This window comes from Podarcis tiliguerta (genome assembly GCF_965153285.1).
Source record: "Podarcis tiliguerta genome assembly, chromosome: 10".
Taxonomy (NCBI): domain Eukaryota; kingdom Metazoa; phylum Chordata; class Lepidosauria; order Squamata; family Lacertidae; genus Podarcis; species Podarcis tiliguerta.
In genome coordinates this window covers 38721938-38743986 of record NC_139543.1, presented here as the reverse complement: position 1 = coordinate 38743986, position 22049 = coordinate 38721938, and the positions used below count along the sequence as shown (strand labels likewise).

Here is a 22049-nt window from a genome sequence, read left to right as displayed (position 1 = left end):
GATAGTGGTCAGGCAAAGCTGAGTAGTATCCTTTTGGTGTTACATCATGAACATAATTGTGGTAAAGGTGATAAAAATGGCTCTTCTAATTGGTGCCATTCTGCTTCATTCTAAAGTTCTTTGAACTAGTAATCACTGAAGCCGTGTGGTTCTTACCCAGAATTTTACAAAAAAGTGTATACCTCAAAAGTACTGTATTTTTTGCTCTATAAAACTCATTTTTTTCCCTCCTAAAAAGTAAGGGGAAATGTGTGTGCGTCTTATGGAGCCAGAACAGCAAGACGGATTGCTGCTTTCACTGCGCAGAGATCCTTCTTGCTGCTCTGGCTTCTGAGATTCAGAATATTTTTTTTCTTGTTTTCCTCCTCCAAAAACTAGGTGTGTCTTATGGTCTGGTGCGTCTTATAGAGCGAAAAATACGGTATGTGCAACCCTGTTTGGTGTTGTATGGTCAGTATGAACTGATTTTACCCTGCGGCTTTAATTGGGGGTTGGAGTAATTTTTTTCTGGAACGCTACAGCCAGAAATTACAATTTCTCAGTTCTTAGTTTAACCCCATTCCAAGTTGTGCAGGTATCTCTCTTTGTAGCATAATGTTGATGAAATTTCTTCAAAGCGCTGATGAGGTGAGGAAGGTAATCTCAAGGTGACCACACTGCTTAAAAATGGGTTGTGTGATTCTATAATCTAATGTGAGAGGTGTTTTTGTGAAGATCAGTGTTCGACTGTTACTTTGTTTGACATTTTGGTGGTTGGATAAATGGTTTCTGAGGTAGGAAAAAATTGTGCAGATTTTTTCTTTCTTTCATAACCAGGTAGTATTTGATCAAAAAACAGAATACTCTGATTTAAGCGGGTCTCATGATTACTGGTACCCCAGTTTGACTGCAGAAGAACTTGTAAAGGCAGTTTTAAAGATGTTGGTTTAATGGCACTAGTTTCCTTTCTCTTCCCCATATCATATCGCATATATTTTCTAGTTTTTATCATGGAATGCTAAACCAAAACAAGCCATCCTGTGAGGAACCAAAGGCCATAAGCATAGCACTACAGTTTGAATAATGACCATCCAAGCTGCTCTTTTCCTTCTCTGAATTCTGTTCTAGCAAGATTGTTTCCAGAGTTTCACCTTTCCAGGCTCCAAAAAATGTTGCCTTGTTTTTTTTAAAAAAGGAAATCTGTTACATTGTCTAGGGGTTCCCAATGAACCACAACTAAATTTCAGATGATTCAGCAGGTAAACTAAAAAATGAAGTTTTGGGTTTATTTTCTCTCTTTGTGCAATTTGATATTGCTGTTTCCATCTGTGACATCCATGTTTTCTGTAAGGTGAAAAAGAAGTTTTAATTTAATAACAAAAGTAACTTAGGGATACATACTTTCCATATAGTCCATATAGCTAATTAGGCAATAGCATCTATTCATATTTTTGAAAGGGGTATCTCACTCTAGTGGGGCAAGCACAGTACCCAAGACGGACAAATAAACTAGCTCAAATCATTTGGGGAAAGGTGTTAGCATTATCTTAGGTGAATTGCTTGTGTTTATTTTTTTTAATGTTCGTAAAATAAAATACTTACTTTGAGAGACTCAGTCTGTGCTTGTAGTAAAAAGGCTGCTATGCACTGCTGAAACCGATTTCTGTGCTGTATTAGAAAAGCATTTCGTAGTCCGAAAACTAAGAAAACAATTGACACATGGTAAGACATCTTCCACAGCTTTTACTCCAGACCTCTATAAGGAGCAAATATCTGTTACCTTTGAAACAGGCCATATGAACTACTTCAGTGGAACTTGTATACATCCATTAATTGACTTTTAGACTGCATGAAATATCAACAATACTTAAGCTTGGTTTTGGATATACGAGTAACCAGGGATAAGGGATTGGGAGTGAGCTGCAATCTTCTGGCTTTAGGGAAAATAAAACTACATGTTATGTGGTGTAACTATTTTCTAAACAACAATTATTACGTAATGAGCTGCCACCTGCAAAGCTGGCACTTTGTCCTTTTTTTGACAATTTGACATAGTTGCATATCCTAAAGACTCAGAAGTGAGGACATGATTTAGATGGATATTAAGCCAGTGATCACAAGGGGTCTCATAAAATCACATTGATGGGAAATGCAAAAGCTAGGTCTTCACTTGGATTCTAATTTTATACAAAAACAGGAGCAAGTCTGAATCCATGGAGAGGAAAAGGAGTGAAGATAGTTCAGCTGATCAATTTAGAATAGTGGGCAAAATGAGAAGTGTTCCCAAAAAAATTAATTTCTTTTGAACATTGGTTGGTTTAGCACAGACAGTGGTGTTACATCTTTAATCCTGAAGTGAGGCAGGTCTGTCTGATCAAAACTGATTTCCTTCAGCACGCTTTCTCTGATTAACCATGTAAATTCTCTTCACTACCATTGTAAGCTGTTGGACCTATATACATCCCAGAGACTGTAGAAAAATTGTGGTGGGATGACTGAAATGAATATATTTTGCTTGAGGGGTAGCAACTGGCTTATTTGTATTGTGTTCCAAATATTTTAAGAGAGAGCTATTTAAGATGGGCACAGAAAATAGCTGTCCCTGCATATATGCCATGCATCTACTCAATATTTGAAGAATGTAACCAAGCCATATGTAAAACGTATTTAACATACCTGTTATGTGGAAGGACTCAATATTTCTTACTACCATTCTGTCTAATGGGATAGGCTGGTCAAGCACAGTGCAATAGCCACCACCTTCAAGCAAAGATTGCAATTCGGGAGTGAAAAAGGGGCCAACAGGTGTTAAACTCGGGTCAGAAACTACAGATTTCTGAAACAGAAAGGAAAACCAATACGTTACCTAAGCATTCTATATTCCAGATTGTAGTTGTGGCATTTCTGACATGTAGTACTTGACTTAAATTTGTGAATGGCAGCTCTTGGAACTTAAGTCAAAATTGTCACAAGATTAAAATGCTTATTTTTCTGTTCCATGGTGCTAGCTTTGTATCATAAACACATTTCAAGCTCTAATAATTTTTGTTAATTGTAACAACTTGGCATTCAGTTGGACTGCTATGCTGCAGTTCTTTAAAATACAAATAAACTATGGTGCATCAATGTATCTGAAAGCACATGAAACCTTAGTTACATCAACACTGTACATTTAAAGCATGTCTACTTTCAGATGTCTGCTTTTTACATCTAAGTCAACAAGGTAATAGGAGGTGTTGGGTTAAAAGGAACCAGGCTTGGGCCACCAGTGACTGCAGCTTCTTTAAAAAATAAGTGCATATTGCAAAGTGACTACTTGCATGAAATCAAAATACGGACCTGTACTCCTAAGGGGTTACCAAAATGTGCCCACTGTGAGGCACTGCCCCTAAGTATCATATAATTGCCGGGGTCTGTTCTTCATTTCTTTGATACGTCAGCAATTCACAACTCTTTCCTCAACATTTTTACTTTAATGATTTTAAAATATTACGTAAATGTTTACTGCACCTACAGATCAAAATGTGCATGAGCGCAACAGCCGTAGCTGATCTTTCTTTTCCTTCTTACCTTTTTCTGCCGGTTAGGCTTTGTAATCAACAGCAAATCATCAAACAGAAAGAGGTAGACATCAACAAGTCTCATATGTTCTAAGGAATAAATGCGAAAGTAAACACTGTTTTTTATTTTGTAACAAAACTTCACATTTTATGCCTTAAATTCATCACGACATTTTGCTTTTGGATTTATCTTGACTGAAAGAATTTGGAAAATTACTTGCTAAGAGATTCAAGCATAGTTTTTCTAGTTCCACAATTCTAGGAAGTTTGTTTTAATGAATAGAACTGAACTTTCAAGTTTTATGGCTCAAGCTCCAGAGATTAATTTTAAAGGAAATAGGAAGCCAACAGCTGTCCCATATCACCTGTTCCTTAATATTAAAAACTCTGGATGTGACAAATATTCAGCTTTGTAGTTTGGGTTGTCTAACATTTGCAATACATTGGCAGCCAAAGTAGTCTGGAAGAATGGTGGATCACTTGCTTGCATAACTCACATAATATTTTAATAGTTTTTAGCAGAGCTAGGGAAATGACTGAATCTCCCACGAGTAAAAGATTATCAAACAGATTATAGAGCAAAAATAACCAGGGATATATATTGTCAAATTATTTGTAACTTTCCATAGCCTATCAGCTGTTACATTTTCATCAGTCTTAAGTATATCACCGCCTGCCAGTTCATTTCAAAAGCAGACAGCAGATTAAAAAAATAATCTGTTGTATGCTTCACCATCAGCAATCTAGTACAAATTTGACTGCTAATTATGAACAGAAAACACTGAAGTTTAACATATTTCTCTTTTGGAAAAGCATATTTATTTAAAAGACCTACTTTTACACATCTTGTTTTTCCCCCTCTAGAAGAGTGGTATTGAGACATCATTCACACTGATTTTATTCTTTCTGAATATATTTTTATTCTTTGACCTTGTTGGACTGCAGTCTTATTTTAGTGCCATGAGCACTCACGTTCAATAACATGGAAGCAAGGAGTGGTGTTGAACTGAGTAACCCCACTAACAGCACACACCCCTTCTGTGATGTCTGTACATAGAGCACAAACCTCTGTAGCAAGGGGCCTTTGCTCATATAGTTGTATAGGCAAAGCCTTCATTAGAATCTGGAACACTGAATGATTGAGGTTCCATATTCTGGGCATGCCTTTGCATGTATAGCTCTATGCAGGAAAGCCCTCTCTACAGATGTCCATGTTGTATGAGCAAATGTCAGGTGTAGACATGACCCCAGGGGAGGGTTAGGTGATGCACCCCACTCTATGCTCCCATGATGAACATGGAGATTCATAACATCTTTATACAGCACTTGTCCAACTTTTATTCATATCCTCTCTTTAGGTTTGCAGATTAGTTTGAGTTAGGTGTACATTTCTGTTACGTAACTATGATACAGAAAGCACTCTTTACCTGCTAGGGTTAATCTCCCCTCATGAACAAGAAATCTCTTTGTTGGTGACAAGATGTTTTCATTTGGGTTTTCTCTTAATAAGTTCTTGAGACACTGGTGATGCAGAAAGAGAGATAATCATGGAACTTTTGAATAAAAAGTGGTAACAGTGCAATTAAAATCCTGAGTAACAGAAATAATACAATGGACTATTTAATTGGATGACTGGCTACATGTGTTAGACAAATACCACCTTGACAGCCAATCCTATACAGCAGCAGTGACTAACCTTTCTCAGTCTGGTGCACCTTGACTCATGCCCAACCCTTAGAGGGCTGCATGTCAAAATGGGCATGGCCAATGTCACATTACCGGTAATTCCTTGCCTTCTGTCTGAATCCATTTATAAATGCTGTGTCATTACAAAGAACTACCTCTTTTCTTTTCCGCTTCCATTTTTGCTTCCTCCCCATTGATTTCCTCAGGAATCATTACCAAATAAATCTATTTACATTCCCACCTTCAGCCCCCATATTATTTTATTGTCCTCCAAATTACTCACTCCATTTTCTCATCATGAAGAGCTCTTCCTCTTCTCCCTCCCTCCATATTTGCTTATTCCTTTTTCAGTGCTCACTTGTATGGGAGCTGGTCTAAGATCTGCGTAGTCTGTGTGCAGGCACCTCTCCAGAGCGTATATAGAACATTCTAGAGCTAGTTACATATTCTGAAGTTAAGCCATGAATATTTGTCCATGTTATTTTAACAGTTTTATGCAGATTTAAGAAGACCCTGCTAAGGACATATTTTTAAGATGGATGAATAAAAATTTCTTACCTCAGGAACAAAAAATCTTTTTTCTTGATCCCAAAGTGAAGGCCAAACTATAATTTCCTGTAGCTGTTTAAATTTCTGGAAGTTATCCAGCCATTTCACTTTCCCTTCCAAATCTCCTGAAAAGATACACCATGGAGCAGCAAGGTTGGCTTAATGAAAATGAAATCTCTGTCCTTCATTAATATGGGCCTTAGCATTCTCTATATGGAGAGCTGAGTGCCTTCTGTATTGATATATTCTAGTCAATGTTGTCATCCCTGTGGATGTTAAGAGTATGAGCATCAATGTTCATGTTTCATACCAAATATGAGTTATCAAGCTTATAGTGTTTTTTGGAATGTGCTGGTTTACATAATATTACTTTTGTTTGTAGCTAGTGAATGTATTTTCATGTTTCAGTTCCTAGGGGAATAGTTTTTGCCATACAGTCTTCATGCATGCCTAAATGCTGAGCAAGAAAGGTTGGCCCAAGGTATTTTTGTTGGATGAGGCTGAGGAGCAAATGGTATTCAGGCCCTCCCCACCCAAACCCAAGTCAAGTGCAAAGCACACAACATCAGCCAAGGTGTTTTGGCACCTGAGGCATGAAATCCCACAAGCAATTCTCCCCCTCCCTGGTATAAAAATACAAGCACAACAAATTAAAGAACTAGCTGCCTTTTCATGCCACATAAAACCTGCTGCCTGAGGCAGCCATACCACTCTGCCTATTGGTAGGACTGGCTCTGTGAAAACAACTCGGAACAACTTCTGAACCAAGAATGCAGTTTCAGACCTTCTCCAACTCACTTATAGATTTTTCCACCTTTTCTTTAATTGTACCAATGACAGATTTCTCGGCTGCCTCTGTATTTTTCCATATGTTCTTCAGGAGAAGGGGGTAGCGGGTCAGTTTGTGCAAAGGGGCAACCAGCAGTTCTGCGAGATGGAGACGCTTGCAGCGCTCATTCTGTTCACACCACTATCGAATACAGATAAATTTTGTATTAGGATTAACAAGTGTACTCTTGACAGTAAGCAGAATAATGCTTCATACCGCCAACCAGCAGTGTGATACACATTTCTTAAGTAAAATAAATTTCATGAGAACCCTGCATTGTCATTGCTTTCAGAATGGCAACCCAGTTCCCATAGCAGAGGAATAAATGCACCCCCTTCTCTCATACCTCACACTTAATGTGGTAATAATTGGGATGAATCATCCACCTAAATAAAAAAAAGGAAGGGAAATATCATGCAGATAAGTCTTTTGTGTGTACAGGCCTCAAGGTGGTGGTGGAAAGGTTTGCAGAGCACACCCACTTTACCACAGGAACTAGATTTCCACATATTTCTAGGCCCAATTCAAAGTGCTTGCACTAGTGCTTAAAACCCTAAACAACATAGGCTCCAAATACCATAAAAATTCATTCCTTCCCTACAGACACTCTCAGGTGTCGTCAGTTCAGGCCAACATAAGAAAATCATCCCCAATAATTCCCCCCAATAGCATATTTTACTTTAAAATGACACGTTTCTTGATGTATAAGCCACATGAAGTGGAGGGGGATGATAGTAGAGATAGTGATTTCTGATGAACAAGGATGGGTATTGATGTTATTAGTTCATTAAATGTATACTTTGTTGTTGTTGTTTAGTCGTTCAGTCGTGTCCGACTCTTCGTGACCCCATGGACCAGAGCACGCCAGGCACTTCTGTATACTTTAGTATACTTTATATGTATACTTTAGTTCACCCTTAATCGTATCGGTGAACTATGATAGCAATTGACTTTGAAAAAACTGCCGCTGTAATATCACAACTGTAAATGTTAAACAAGGATAACAGCAAAACAATTGCTTTACTTTCAAATAGATCCCAAAATCTTCTCTTTTCTTCAGTTTTTCCAAGTAAAAGATAGCAGAGGTATAATTCAGGCAGTACATCTGGTGACTCTGACACAGTTTCCCTTGGAAATACTGCAAGACAAAAATGTAAGTCATTGAGGGCAATATGAAAAACTAAGTTATACTCAGAATAGACTCAAGCCCATTGCAAGCCCTTGGGATCCCTTACAACTCTACAGTTCTATGCTTCTATGATTTTAATGAGTCCACTTGCAGTAAGACTAATGTTGCATATTCCTCTTGGCATTGTGAGAACCAAATATTCATTTATTAGATTTATACCGTGCCTTTCCTCCTGAAGGAGTCCATACATTTATTGCACATAATATTTTTTTTGTACTTTTCCACAACCCTCTGTGATCAGAGATATCTGAGATGGCAGATAATTCCTTGTTACTTCATAGTAAGGATGGATCATCACGCCCAGTGCACGATCCATCCACAGTTAAGCTTTTTTTCCTGTGTGTGCTTAAGATAGTAGCCCAACCCACACTTACCTTCATAGTAAGTTCCACTGACGTCATTGGGATTCACTTTTGCCTAAATATACATAGCACTTTGCTACAGAAAATCCCCACTGAAATAAATGAATTTTAAAATACCTTTTGCTGGACTATATTTTTTGTTTACAAAAAGACATGGACTTTTGGAGAATTTCAACTCCACATTCTTGCTGGCTGCTTCAGGTCATTCTCGGGTCTTTGCTTAGTGGTGCTGAATCTTAAAACTCATCAACCCCTCCACATAATCAAGAATAAGATGAATTCCAGAGGGGTAGTCATGCAGCCAACAAATTCATGCTGGCATCTTAAATGTTAAAGCTGTAACGTTATACCCATTTACCTGGCTGTAAAGCTGCACTCCTGTGCTCACTTACCTGAGAATAAGCCTCACTGAAGTCAATGGGACTTACTTTGAGTAGACACGAGCAAAATTGCACCATGAGCACAACTAAACTTGCATAGGGCCGCACTGTAAGAAATGTACTGTGATTTATGCTCTCATGGGCCAGAGCCTACTTCATTGGCGGTATGAAGTAGTTATCTAAGTGAGTGTTTATATTCCCTAGGTACAGAGAGAAGAGGAAAATACTTTAAAAACAAAGTCTGGTCAAGAAATAATGGTTCCCTTCCCCCTTCCCCTTGTTTCCCTCTGTCAGTCAAACTCAATTGCAGTTGGAATTGTAGTTTCCTGGGGGCTACAACCTTAAGCATGTGTACACACACACACAAACAACTTAACTGTGGATGGATCATGCCATGGTCAGGGTGTAAACTCTAGGTCATTTCTGAACAAGTTAAAAAGCAGCAGTTCTGATGCAGATCCCCGTTTCATTTCTTGACAGTGAGAACTGTCCATTTACACCTAGACTCTGCTTTCTGCTCTTTAACCATTTACTGATGCATCAGCTAAGCTTAACACATTGTCACTCTTACCTTTGTGAGCACAGGGATGAAATCTATGGAAGGCATAGGCTGAACAAGGTGATCCTTTATAGCACTGAAGAAACTGGTCACAAAACTGAGGCTCACCTAAGTAAGAGAATCTTATTTAAGATGTCCTTTGTATGAAAGATTCGACTGCAAGGCACTAAATGAGCTCTCTGCTTTTATAATTCAATGGAAGAAAAATGTAAGGCATAGTGATCATATTCAGCTTCACTACTCCAAACAAATACCCAGGGATGACTTGTTGTGTATTTGAATGCAACATTTGAGCCATTGTTGCTTTAAGACAAATGCACTAGAAGATGTAATTCCACAGGTCTTATATGTCTAATTTCCCCAAAGGGAGTATTTAAATAGTAGGACCCACACTGCTTTGAGTTGTTAATATAGTTTTGATTTAACTATTGTATTGAAGCTGTAGAATGAAAAGCCACAGTGCTGATACATGTTCATGGTCAATCTACAAATTAAAGTGTTTTCTCACCTGATTTAACTCCTCTAGGTTGGCAAACAGTAGCCCAGAGTCCACATCCGAGAGAAACTCCTTGCATTGCAGGTACCTTAATGTATCCATAAATATCTTCAGAAAACACATCAATGCCTAGTTAGTTATTTCTTCTCCAAATCCCTGAACCCCAGGGTTGCTACAGATTTCCTTTTCCGAAAAACATTCCTTACCCAAGTTCATTATAGCTCTAGTAAACATAACAAATGGGCTTCATTTGTCGTCTTGCTGCTATACAGCTGCCTCTAGCACTTAACAAACATTCCTTCCTCCTTGCCCTGAAACTTGAAATCTTTCCCCACAGACCCTCTATGCATGCGCTAAACACACAAGCAGTCACATTCTAGGAAACATTGGAAATTCTGCTGACAAGCTGAAAAGAGCAATTTCCTTGTCTCAGTAAAATGGCCACTCAATTAATTTGAATCAAGCTATCCTGATGGCTTAGATTCTAAAGCATTTAGGCTGCAATCCTTATACATTAACCAAGGAGTAAGTACGGTATCACTGAACTAAGTGAGCCTTACATCTAATAAACAGGTATAGCCAAGCTATTCATGTGACATATAATATTATTGAGGATGAGGCATCTTCATCATAACAGGACTTTCCATGGAATACTTTGCTGGTCTCTGAAAACATTCTCTTTGAAAGACCCACCTGCTGATATGGTGAAAATAACCTTGTCCTAATTATCATTCAAAACAAGTGATGATACATAGCTCAGGAATTTAAATGCTGTTATGAATTTTGGGGTAGATGGGTCAGAGGTTGTATGCCTGAGTCCCCTTCTAATTCCTGGGTCCAGCACAGATTCAGTTCCTGGAATAGCCAGGTTAGCTCCCTGGTGAGGTGATGACCTTCTGATTATGGGCCATTAAGGTAAGAAAGGAAGTGGCTCTGTGCCAGACAGAAAATGGGTAGGGCCCCCTCCCTCAACATATTGGTAGTTAGAAGGACAAATTCCAGAGTTGTGTGTGCAAGCCAAAAGTGAGAAGCTGCAGAAAAACAGAGCCATGCTTGGATTTCTGCTGGGATCCAAAGGCTAGAAGCCAAATTAATGGGGTTCAATTTACAAGAAAAAGGGATTTTAACTAATCATTAGAAAGAACTTCCTGAAGGCATCAGATATTCAGCAGTAGAACAGGCAGCCTCAGAAAATAGTGGGCTCTCTTTCGTTAGATTTTTTTAATAGCAGAAGTTGGATGGTCACCTATTGAGAAAGTTGGAGCAGTGAATTTCCTGCATCAGTTGGAGGTTAGATGCCCTTCCAAGTCTGTGACCCAATTTTCTAACAAGTGATGGCTCTGTAGCTGAACGGCTCAATGCACTTTCTAATCTGTAGCCTGTTTTTAATGCTTGTCAGAATATGCTCCAGTGAGCTGCAAGACAGAGATCCGTGTTTAAGTACTGCTATGAGCTAATTGCAAATGGCTGCCTCCTGCAGGAACAAACGGTTGTGCGAAGGTACTTCCCATTTAGATTGGTAGCTAGTGACATAGCAAACACCCCACAATGGGAAGGAAACGGTTGCAAAATCCAAACCTACCATTTTGAGAACCTGGAGATGATCAAGAAGGTAGGTGCATTCAGTTGTGAAAAGCTCCCACAAGGCTTCTTCCTTCTTAGTATCTAAGTGATCACCACTGGCTTTTGGCTCAAGCTGATGCATATTCATGATTTCCTGCCAAGTTTTACCCTATCAGTTGAGAGCACAAACACAAATATTTATGCACATTTCCACACAAACAGCTCTTCCGTTCAATCACTGAAGCTGTTGTTAGTGCTAAATACCCTTGTTTGGGTTGCCATTGGTTTCTTCTTCTGCTTCAGTGTTACATTGTAAAAGACTCTTAAAGTATACTTAGAAGTACTCAACAATTTACACCGAAAAGAAGTATAATCCATGTCTACTGAGAAGTTCATATATTCATGTATACGTGTATATTTTCTTCCAGATGACCAGTTTACTGAGCATTTATCCCAATTTGTTTATGGAGTGTTTATACATGTTCCCATTCATCCACCCCACATTTTTCAGTATGTCTCTTTCCTAACTGTAAGAAGGAAGAGTTTTTATTAAAGTGGATTTGTGGTGCTGTCACAAAGGTGACAGAGGGCTTATCTGTGTTTCCGTTTCTCCTGCTGCTTTCCCTTGGGGAAAACAGTTCTTTAGTGCCAAGTCAGAGCAAATGTCAAGTTGGGTTTTCCCCGGATTGCCGTTTGTTCCAATTGAACACTAAAGAGTGGGTTTTCCCTCGGAAAGGAGCGGGTCAAGTGTAAAACTGCTCAGACCTGTGCTTTCTAGGCACAGCACATTTGGAAGTGTGAATGAACCCAGAGTGCCTTTATCTACTTCAGTCGCACAAACCTAAAGTTTTGGTATGCACTTGAAACCCTCCTTCAAAATAGTGACAGTCTGGAAGCACTGTGTGTGTGTGTGTGTGTGTGTGTGTGCATCTGTCTATGCTCATATATAAATAAGTGGGTATAGGATTGCAGAGTTAAGGAAAACCAAACAGAAGAACAGAAGAATAAAAATGAGGACCAACACACAAATTGTATCATTATAGTATATGAAGCATTTTCGTACCTTAACACTTTGAAATTCATAATCACTACAATCTGGTATGTTGAGGGTTACTGTGGACAGACAGTTTTCCAGATCTGATATTTGTTTGTGTTTGTCTTTACTCTGTTCAAAGACAAAAAAACAAAACAAAAACGCAGCAGTAAATCTGTGAAATCCATAGCCATGGGGAAGATGTTGCAGATAGAGGATGTTGCAGATTCTTCCTCAAATTGTGATTTGTGCAAGCAGACAGCTTTCCCCAAACTGAATTTTGAAAATGCACCAAATTTTGAATTTATTGTAACGTGATTACTAACTACTACAGAATATAGATCCATAAATGATTAGTCTATTTTAAAATAATGGATTAGTCAGTATTGACACAAAGTATATGCATGCCACTGTAGTGAAAGATGGTCATACCAATATTCATTAGGTAGATATATTCCCCTAATATATCTAGATATATTAGGTAAATAAAAGGTAAAGGTAAAGGTAAATGTACCCAGAGTTGCAGACAACTCTGGGGTTGCGTGCTCATCTCACTCTATAGACCAAGGGAGCTGGCATTTGTCCACAGACAGCTTCTGGGTCATGAGGCCAGCATGACTAAGCTGCTTCTGGCGAACCAGAGCAGCGCACGGAAACGGCATTTACCTTCCCACTGGAACAGTACCTATTTATCTACTTGCACTTTGACATGCTTTTGAACTGCTAGGTTGGCAGGAGCTGGGACTGAACAACGGGAGCTCACCCCTTTGCAGGGATTCGAACTGCCGACCTTCTGATCGGCAAGTCCTAGGCTCTGTGGTTCAGACCACAGCGCCACCTGCGTCCCTCATTGTTAGGTAGATATATTTCCTTAATTTCTTGTATTCAGCAGAATTACAGAACTGGAACCTTAATTACACTGGGCATCCATCCTCCATAAACATAGTGGTGAACCAATCTCTTTCTATTAAAAGTGCCAAAGTGGAAAAGTTAGAAGCAAGGATTCTGTGTCCATATAGCCATATAGCCTAAATTTGCTGAAAAACAGGTGGCTGCTGAGGTGCTGGCTCAGCTGTAATGTTTCACAGAACTCAAGGCCTGTGCATCTGATTCCAGGAGCTGCTGCATTCCCAAAGGTAAGCAGTTGCCTTTGTCTCTCACTCTCTTTCACAGTCACTTAGAGATGTTTCCCCATTTCTTTTTTTATAAATATCTGCATGTCCAAGCAACACCTGAAGTGTGTTTGGGTGCATGTCTGCAACTTTTAAAAATCTGCTCTCTTTACATTTTATTCAAAGCAACATTCCAAAACCTGTCCTGCAATAAAGATGTGCTCTGGGGGAGACAAACCCATATATATATATAGAAATACTGGGGCATGGAGAGAAAGAGGGTTTTGCAAAATACTCACAGTTCCTTTTTTAGCAAATGGCCACCAGGGCTTTTTGGATTCTAATGAAGAGAAACAAGGACATTGTTAGCTATAGAAACGATAAAGTATTTCATGGTAAATTTGACTTCATGGGGAGAGGGGGGTGGGAATAAAAAACAGGGCCATCTCTTCCAATGGCATCTGTATTCACCTGAGCTGTGCAGAGATGCTGAATGGTAAAGGAATTCTGCTGCACTGTCTGATATCAGCAGGTCTCCTGGGAACATCTCGAATCCAGGCAAGCTCACCACCACCGAGCTGTGCCTCCGTTCAGCTGTGTTGTGTAGACTGCAAGGCAAACATAAACATTGTGTGCTGCTACTGCTGCTCAGAGGCATACCTAGGGTTCCTTGTGCTCTTGGCAAGGACCTGTATCAATGCTCCCCCCCAAAAAACCCACTTTATTTGTGGTGCAAGAAGGACAGGAAGCTTCTCCCGTGCTTCATCTCACCGCAGCAGTGGTGTCATGCCACCCCTCACACATACGTCATACGTCCCATAGTCTGATAGTTGTTTTTTGCGCTCCCCCTGGGCCTGCACCTCTGCTGGTTTCGCCAACCCTTACGTACACCTTTGGTCCTCCTAAGAAATGATACTCAGGTTTGAGGAGAGTCAGTCATGGTCAAAAAACCCTGAAACTCACGAAGCTTTACTTTATCTTCCATTTAAAGACCCCCAGTATTGATAAACAACTGAATATTAAAACCACCAATTTATATTATAGAGAATTAAACTCAGTGGAGCTGCTGAAGCAAAGTGGAGAATTGTGTCGCCTGGGTGTGCCATCTCAACTTGTGTGTGTGTGTGAAGAAGCTGGTTGATTGAAAATGTCTCCATGCGAAAATAGTGCATGATCTTTAATGTTACAATCTCCAAGAAGTGGCTTTGGCAGTTGCTTTACCATCACAGACTTAAAAAGTAAAATACAATGGCATGAAGAGAACAGCCTGATTGGCATGGTAAGGCAATGGATGCTGTAGTGCTAATTTAAGAATGGTTTCCACACAGCAGCCATTTCATGTGCACCATCCCAAAGAGCTGTGAGATGACGGAATGAAGATTCATTATACCCTTTTAATAGAAATGACATTCAAATACATGACCATTAGGTAGGGAAGGGAGAGGATTTTGTTTGGTTCACATTTTTAAGTAGCAACCAAAGTTGCACATCAGAACACAATTATCCTTCAGATTTTACAATTCTACAAATTTTATGATACAGCTTAAAAATGTACCCATAAGCACATTTATTTATTACATTGACTTACTGCTTACTACAAAAATGTTTAAGATTTAAGTAATATCTAAATATTAATTTTCGTATAGATTTTTTAAAAAAGATAAAGACATTCACATAAGGTAGTCTTAAATAAATTCTCATTTATACAAGTGAACCTGCTGTCCCTCCCTAAGATAGCTTTGTAGTGTTGGCATGGCAGGTAGCTAGCAAGAGATATTGCACATATCACAGCTGAAGGCCAATTTTAAATGACATTTGTGACCTAAACACATTCTGTTTGTGTTTGTGCAATTGTCAGTGGATTTTGTGATTTGGCTTTGCTAAGCAAAGCAAGTCAAGTCAGGTCCAGAATTGACCTGAACCGTGTCAGGCCACAGTGGGGCTATAGGGTAGTGGCCTTGCTAGTCCTGCTGCCAGTTTTGCAAACTAAGTCGTCCCCAAAATCTAATATGACAAGATTATTCTGCTGACTTTTCTTGCGAGTTGTGTACCTTAGATTTACAGACGGATGAATGTTCAAAAATTTGTAATGAAACTGAAATAAGCGTAAGACCGCAAAAATAATATTGAACGAGAAGATGCTGTTTGGTTGATTTTCCATGAAACAGATCTGATTTTTCTGAATTATTTTTGTTGCAAGGGTGTATTAGCATTGTAGATTTGTGAACGGTCAATAATGTTTCAGGTCTGGAAAAAGCAAATATGTGCTGTGGTCAGTCAACCTTAACAGCAAAGTGAAATCTCACACCCTCTGCTCTATGGTGTGTTCAGGTCACATAGAGATTATCATAAATTCTAAAACTGTGGAACCTAAGTGACAGAGAATCATAGAAAGGATCCTGAGGATCATCTAGTCCAACCCCCTGCAATGCAAGAACATGAAGCTGTCCCATGCAGGGATCAAACCCAGAACCTTGGCATTATCAGCACCACACTCAAACCAACTGAGCTATCCCCTCCAAGATTTGCTAGAAACAATGCATTCTGTTGATTGCTGGATGGATCAGATTTGATTTGTGGCCCACAAGTAGTATTAATGTGGTCTTGATGTCAACCAGGCACATGCCTCATACCCATTGATTTCAGTGTTCTGGGCTGTGACCTTTATGTATTTAGAAAAGCTACAAAAATTAATAACAAATAACACAGCAATAAAAGAGATGCTTATCAGACTTCTCAATAAACAATAGCTGGGGCATGCCTGAGGGCCAATTTTTAGCCTATAAAGCAACTCTCATTAAGGTGTGAAAGTGGCAGAATGTTACAGTGCTAGCCCCCTAAATTTATATAGATCTTGCTAGCTACAGTAAATATGTCACTCTTGTCTCTTAATGGCTCATTAAGAGTCAACAACAGTATAAAAACGAACGAGGGAGTGCTTCTTTTTTACCATTTTCTTTTAAAAGAAATACGTACCTGCTAGGTTTATGCAAATGTAATTCCTGAAAAAGAATAAAGCATTCCATGTTAGTCTTTATAAAAGGCACAAGAATGGCACTTTTAACCTTACATGTTCTTGCTGAAGAAAGGAATTTCAAAGTGAAATTTAATTCTTAATCATTTTAGTGAAACAATTGTTTCAGAACAGAATCAAAACTCACCTGTTCCCAACCCCTGAGCAAAAACTGAACCTGCATAACAGTGGTGATAAGTGCATCTCATTTTAGTTAGGATTGGAACTTTGGAGAAGGCGAGTTTAACCCTTCCCCTTTGATCCCAAAGAAAGTTTCCCCCTTTCCCTCCTCCTTAAGCTCCTATTTATTTTTGAAGGGAAGCTCTCATTGCGGCTGCTACTGCATTTCTGAAAAAATATTCAGTGATACAAATAAGGAATGGGCAACTAGATGTGTGCTGGTTTGGCTATAAAGCGAGGAGGGGGGAGCTTTGTTTTCAGGCCAGACAGAATATGGCGGTGAGTCAGGCATGGGCATTGGTAGATTTTGGGCTCTCAAATTTCAGTGGTGCCCTGTGTGATGCTAAAATTTGGCACACACAACCCACTTCTCACTCTCCTTTCCACATCATTGCTGCAGCACTCCCTGTGGTGCCGTCACCCGATGCAGCCAACCGGTCACGCTACCCTAAAACCACCTCTGACACGGGCATCACCTCCCCGCTCCACCTCCTTACTTGCACACAGTCTGCTTTTTGGAATAATTCCCCTGCTAACTTCAGGTATTGGAGGCAGTCTGGGGAGAAAAGGCTTCAATGGAAAGCAGAGAAGAAAGGAGATAGGGCAGGGGACAGGTTTCATTACCATACCCCCTACTGAGTTTAGTTTAAAAAGTACAGTGGTACCTCGGGTTAAGTACTTAATTTGTTCTGGAGGTCCGTTCTTAACCTGAAGCTGTTCTTAACCTGAAGCACCACTTCAGCTAATGGGGCCTCCTGCTGCTGCCACGCCGCCGGAGCACGATTTCTGTTCTCATCCTGAAGCAACGTTCTTAACCCGAGGTACTATTTCTGGGTTAGCGGAGTCTGTAACCTGAAGCGTATGTGTCAGAGCTGGCTCCGGGTCCCAGCTCACCAAGGACCCACGCTAGCCGGTAGTACAGTATCAAAGTCTTTATTGAAGAATAGTCTCCATTTACAAATCTCAGCGTCCCAGCTCTACGTCTGAGCTTTAGACCGGCGAAGCTCTATCTGGATCTCCGCCCCCTGTGCACCAGCTTAAAACTCTAATCTTACTCCACCTCCTCCTTCTCTCTCTCTTCCTCTGGGTCTTACTACCCCCCGGGGTCTCTTCCCTCCTGGACTCTTCTGACGCAGAGCTGGACCCCTCTGACTCCTCCCCCTCTCTTCGGCGTGCTTTAGGACCTGGCTCCCTACCCGGGCTGCCCACCTTGCCGCCCTCCTGTACATTTGAACTTGGCGCGCGCGCGCGTTTAACTTTCCTGATGACCGTTTCCTCGCTCCCTGACGAGGGTGTGGCCACTCCTGCTTCACGCTCTCCCTCTGCCTGCGCGCTCCCTGATCCCGATGCCTTGGACTCCTCCCCCCTACTGCACTCTGGGGGGGAAGCTGGTCCGGATTTCCAGCTGTTACTCTCTGAGTCCCCTCTGGCCCCTTCTTCCCGAGGTGTCCCCCTTGCCCTGACCATGGGGGCCCCTTTCTGTGAATCCTCCGAGTCACTGGAGAGACTCAGAGACCTCGGACTACTGTCGCCGCTGACATTTCCTTCCGACTCCTCCCCCTCGCTCTCCGTTTCTTCCCTCTCCTGTGACTCTGCTCCTGAACCCCTGACAGTATGTAACCCGAGGTACCACTGTAAAAGCAAACAAAATATGCCTCACTTTATAGCCCCCTAATGTGCAGATGTTTAGCTATTACGTGCATGTTTAATCCTGCTCTCAAAGAGAGGCATCACATGTAATCTGGCCTAGCTAAATATTGATTAGACTGTCACATTCTCCTTAAATCTAATGGCTGTAGTCAACCAAGTTTTACTCAAGGTCGGCGCATTGGAATTAATGGACCTAATTTAGTCATGGATATGAAATTTCTATGGGCCTGCTCTGAGCAAAAGTTAGTTGATTACAACCCTAAGAGCGGCAATGGCTTGATTTATAGTACCAGACTTTAGTTCCATCTGAGCAATCAGCAAAACATACCAAACCAAGGAACGAGGAAATGCGTTACTTACCTGAACACATTCCTGAGAATTCAGTTTCCCTTTAGTTAGGGAAGAAGGGCTGATCTCCCTCGTGTTCTGCGATATGTTATCATCAACAAAATCATCTTTAGGATGTGGTGGAACTGATAGTGTGTCAGCCAATGTGGAGTTTTCTTTCAGTGCCAGTGAATCGGTGTGCATGCCAGAGTTGGAGGTCAAAGAGCAATGCTGAGAATGCAGAGTGCACCTCTGAGAAGCAAGAAGAGTTGATTCTGTTTGTGGCATCTGGTTGTGCCCCCTTGCATTCTCAGTGCTGTTTTGTAGTGAGAAGACCTGAGAGAGGGATGAGGTACTGTTTCGTAGCCTCCTAAGAGTTGGAGACGTAGAAATCCTTCCTGGAGCATGCCTGTTAAATTGGTAAGGTGTGAAGTCACCATCGCCATCCTCCACAGGTGGAACTTGGAGCAGATTTGGGCTGTCACTAAAGGCCCTCCTCTTGGCGATATTATTAGGGTACAATTTGATCTCAGGGCTGGATGGGGCTGGGATTTCGCAGGATGAAAAGACAATATTTCCCAAGTCACTCTTCCCTGCCAAATCCAAATTGTCTTCTTGTGGTTCAGTCACCTCAAGAACATGACATTGATCCTCCAAGTAGACTGCTTCATCCACTTCAAAAGATTTGCACTCCATTTTTATGAATCCTTCAATCACAGCAGAAAGATCTACAGAGATGAAAGGAAGGATTTCATTCTCAAAGCCAACATTTTATATTTAAAAACACCCTTGTGCTGCTACAATCCAAGGAATCCCCTTTGACAATGAAAGACTTGCATACCAACACCCTTTCCGATTGTGATTCACTGGAGGGCGGGCGTTTTTGATGCCAGGTTTTAGGGGGCAGCATAAGAGAGTGGAATGGGTTCTGCTGTCAGAAGGAGAGGCTCTAAAAGCTTTCCACGAAGAAGCAGAAATCAACCAAGGCACTTTGTTCTGTGGCCATGGATTCAGTTATAAATTTATACTGGCCAATCCCTGACTTTGATGCTTAATCAGCACAGACCTGTTCATGTTGGTGAAATGTTAGGGGCAATCAGATGCACCACTGGACAGCATGGGGCTTATTTACAAGAGCAAATCAGGCTAAAGTTGTGCTGCCCATCATTTTAAAGTAGCTTGATTTCGCAGGATTTTGAATGGTTATAACACAAAACTGAAAAGCACCCAAGGGGAGTTAATTAGCAGTATTCTATAAACAGAAGCATGATACCATAACACATGAATCTGATAACGCTCTATCTCAGTACTTACTGTTTCAACAGCAGGTGCGCAGGGATCACTGATGCAGCCAGCTTCCTTGGGGGTAAACATGATCCTGCACGAGAAAATGTGTAACAGGGAAGTTGTTTAACACAATGGCTAAAGCCACGGGTAGTTGTTCTGCCCTTTTAGACTGAAGGGTGGAAATTCCTCTTTTCGCTTTCCCAGCCTCCTTTCTGAATGCAGGAATAGGGAACTTGTTTTTCCTCTTTGTATGTTTCCAAGGGATTTCTTTATCTCAACAGTGCAAAGGGAAGTGGTAGCAAGCGAGTTTACAGAAGGTAACATGATCTGCCGCAACGCATAACTGATTTTCTTTGCTCTTTGGGCATGTTTGTTGAATTCTCCTTTTCTTCCCAATTCTTAATTCCGCCCCCCCCCCCAAGCTTCTGAGTTCAACATTTTGACACATTCGCTTCACTCAGGGGAGAACAATGGATGAAAGAGGATCAAGAAACATGTCAACAGGGGAGATTTGTCAGCCACTGTGCCTGTCCTTTGTGAATAAGCGTACAATTAGAACAGCTCGACCTTTCCTTTGTGATGTTCCCTTTGCTGTCCCTTCACACAAAGAACCGTCCTGTGCCCTTAATAATGAAGCCCTTTTAAAAATCCCCCCTTAAACTTCTTATCAAAATCTCCCTTCAATATCATGTGAATGCACAAAATATTCCCACCCCTGCTGATAATAGCCTAGATGACTCATGTTGACATAATACTGGTAGAATGTTTGGTGGTTGTGATAATACTATATTTTTAAGCTAGATCACCTAGGCCATTATGGTAGCTGTTATATATACACTACTAGATACGGCATAGTGTAGCAAAATAGTCTTTAGTTTTTCAACCTTTCACCCACAAATGCTTTTGGGGGTCTCCCCATCCCAATCTCTCCCTCTTTCTAGCATATACTTGTATGGTGGTAGTGCTGCTGCTGTGACCTACCAGAGATCAGTTCATGAGCCCATAGACGTTCCTGACTCACCAGTTGAAGACCAATTCTGTGGTGGCAATGAGGATTACCAGGGAGCCGGGACATCCCTGTGTTTTCAAATCTCACCTCAGCTTCGATTTATGTGGCCCAGTGAAACTTGAACAACTGCAAAATGTAACGTGGCAAAACAGCACCAAACAAAATATGGACAAAATAGGGCTGGTGATTTACCAGCGATAGGTATAAAAAAATGGGGATTGTCCCCAATAAAATGGTCTGTATGCTACAACTCCTTATGCCAACAAAAAAGGGGGAAGCTCTAAACAACTGCAACAAGGAGCAAAAAGCACAGGGTAGGAAAAACAGAACAGGGTTTTCTTTTGTCCAATGCATTTCCAACTACTCTGGTCCTTCGTTAGCGAAATCTTCAATTAATAAAAATATTTATAGTTAGCAAACTGAATATTATATAGAAAAAACTTTTCATGAACAACATGTCAAAATCATGACAGGAAAAACCATTCACAAACCAACTAACAACTTGTCAAATGAAAATGTAAATATTTAAAAATGACAGTCCCTATATATTAATGGTATTGTGAAAATAGGATACATACATGTAATTCTGGACCTTCTACCTCTACTCTTAAGACGCAGCCACTTGAAATCAGGAATTTGACTTGGGTGTAGTATGGTACATGGTGTAACTCCTCAGCCTAGTTAAATTTATGAAGGCGGCCTGCCCACTGCAGAACCACCTGGCTTGTTTGCTTAGTGACTGGCTTCTATAAATACTGTATAAATGTTATACCTACTTCAGATGTGTCTGGACTGGCCCTGAGCTTTAAAACATCCTTGGCAGGTACCTGGAGCAGAAAGGTTTGATTGTTGTTGACATTTCCAGTAAAACACCAAGTATAAATTGTGGGGTTTTAAATATATATATATATTAATAACAGATGTTGGAGTCCCTCTGAACTTTTACTAAAATGAATTGTATATAATTCTGTATCAGAATATAAAATATAGAAATAAAATATATACAAATTACTAACTCTCAGTGAACTCAGTGAACTTGTGAAGGAACGGATCTGGTGCCCCTGTCACGGGCGCACAACATCCTGTTTCACCCCCTGAGGCGAACAGGAACTTGCCATTCTGCCACCACACTGCCCCACCACTGAAACCCTCCTTTACGTGGGTTGCATGGCAGTGTCGGCAAAGCAGTGGCTATGGTGGGTTCCGGCGAGATCTTGCTGAAATCCCATGAGATCTTGTGTGCTCTGTGAGATCTTGGCGAGAGCTTGTGAGATTTTAGTGAGATC

The 22049-nt window shown here is 40.6% G+C and overlaps 1 protein-coding gene across 3 annotated transcripts; it reads right to left on the bottom strand.

Annotated features, from left to right (window-relative positions):
- Positions 1-910: 910 nt before the first annotated feature.
- PLEKHG7 (pleckstrin homology and RhoGEF domain containing G7) lies at positions 911-21937 on the bottom strand. 3 transcript variants are annotated; one of them, XM_083401047.1, is made up of 20 exons: positions 21780-21937; positions 21342-21590; positions 20736-20889; positions 19782-19845; positions 18501-19195; positions 16274-16299; positions 13769-13905; positions 13597-13637; positions 12216-12317; positions 11172-11321; positions 9602-9697; positions 9106-9201; positions 7628-7741; positions 6573-6744; positions 5784-5899; positions 4967-5060; positions 3550-3629; positions 2656-2815; positions 1582-1679; positions 911-1323 (listed from the first exon to the last, which is right to left on the bottom strand). In XM_083401047.1, the coding sequence occupies exons 5-20, from the start codon at positions 19161-19163 to the stop codon at positions 1216-1218; spliced, it is 2253 nt and encodes a 750-aa protein (XP_083257173.1). In that variant the 5' UTR covers positions 19164-19195; positions 19782-19845; positions 20736-20889; positions 21342-21590; positions 21780-21937; the 3' UTR covers positions 911-1215. The 3 variants fall into 3 exon arrangements, with proteins under 3 accessions (XP_083257173.1, XP_083257172.1, XP_083257174.1); XM_083401046.1 differs by having other exon boundaries at positions 20776-20889; positions 21342-21937; XM_083401048.1 differs by lacking the exons at positions 20736-20889; positions 21342-21590; positions 21780-21937 and having other exon boundaries at positions 1582-1647; positions 19782-20565.
- Positions 21938-22049: the final 112 nt, after the last annotated feature.

Excerpts from the sequence above, each read along its gene's own strand:
- PLEKHG7 (XM_083401046.1), bottom strand. The coding sequence starts at position 19,163 with ATGGAGTGCAAATCTTTTGAAGTGGATGAAGCAGTCTACTTGGAGGAT. Across the intron at positions 11,322-12,215 it reads ATGAATTTCAAAGTGTTAAG|GGTAAAACTTGGCAGGAAAT; the intron begins GTACGAAAATGC and ends CTCAACTGATAG. Across the intron at positions 7,742-9,105 it reads TCATCCCTGTGCTCACAAAG|TATTTCCAAGGGAAACTGTG; the intron begins GTAAGAGTGACA and ends TTTGTCTTGCAG.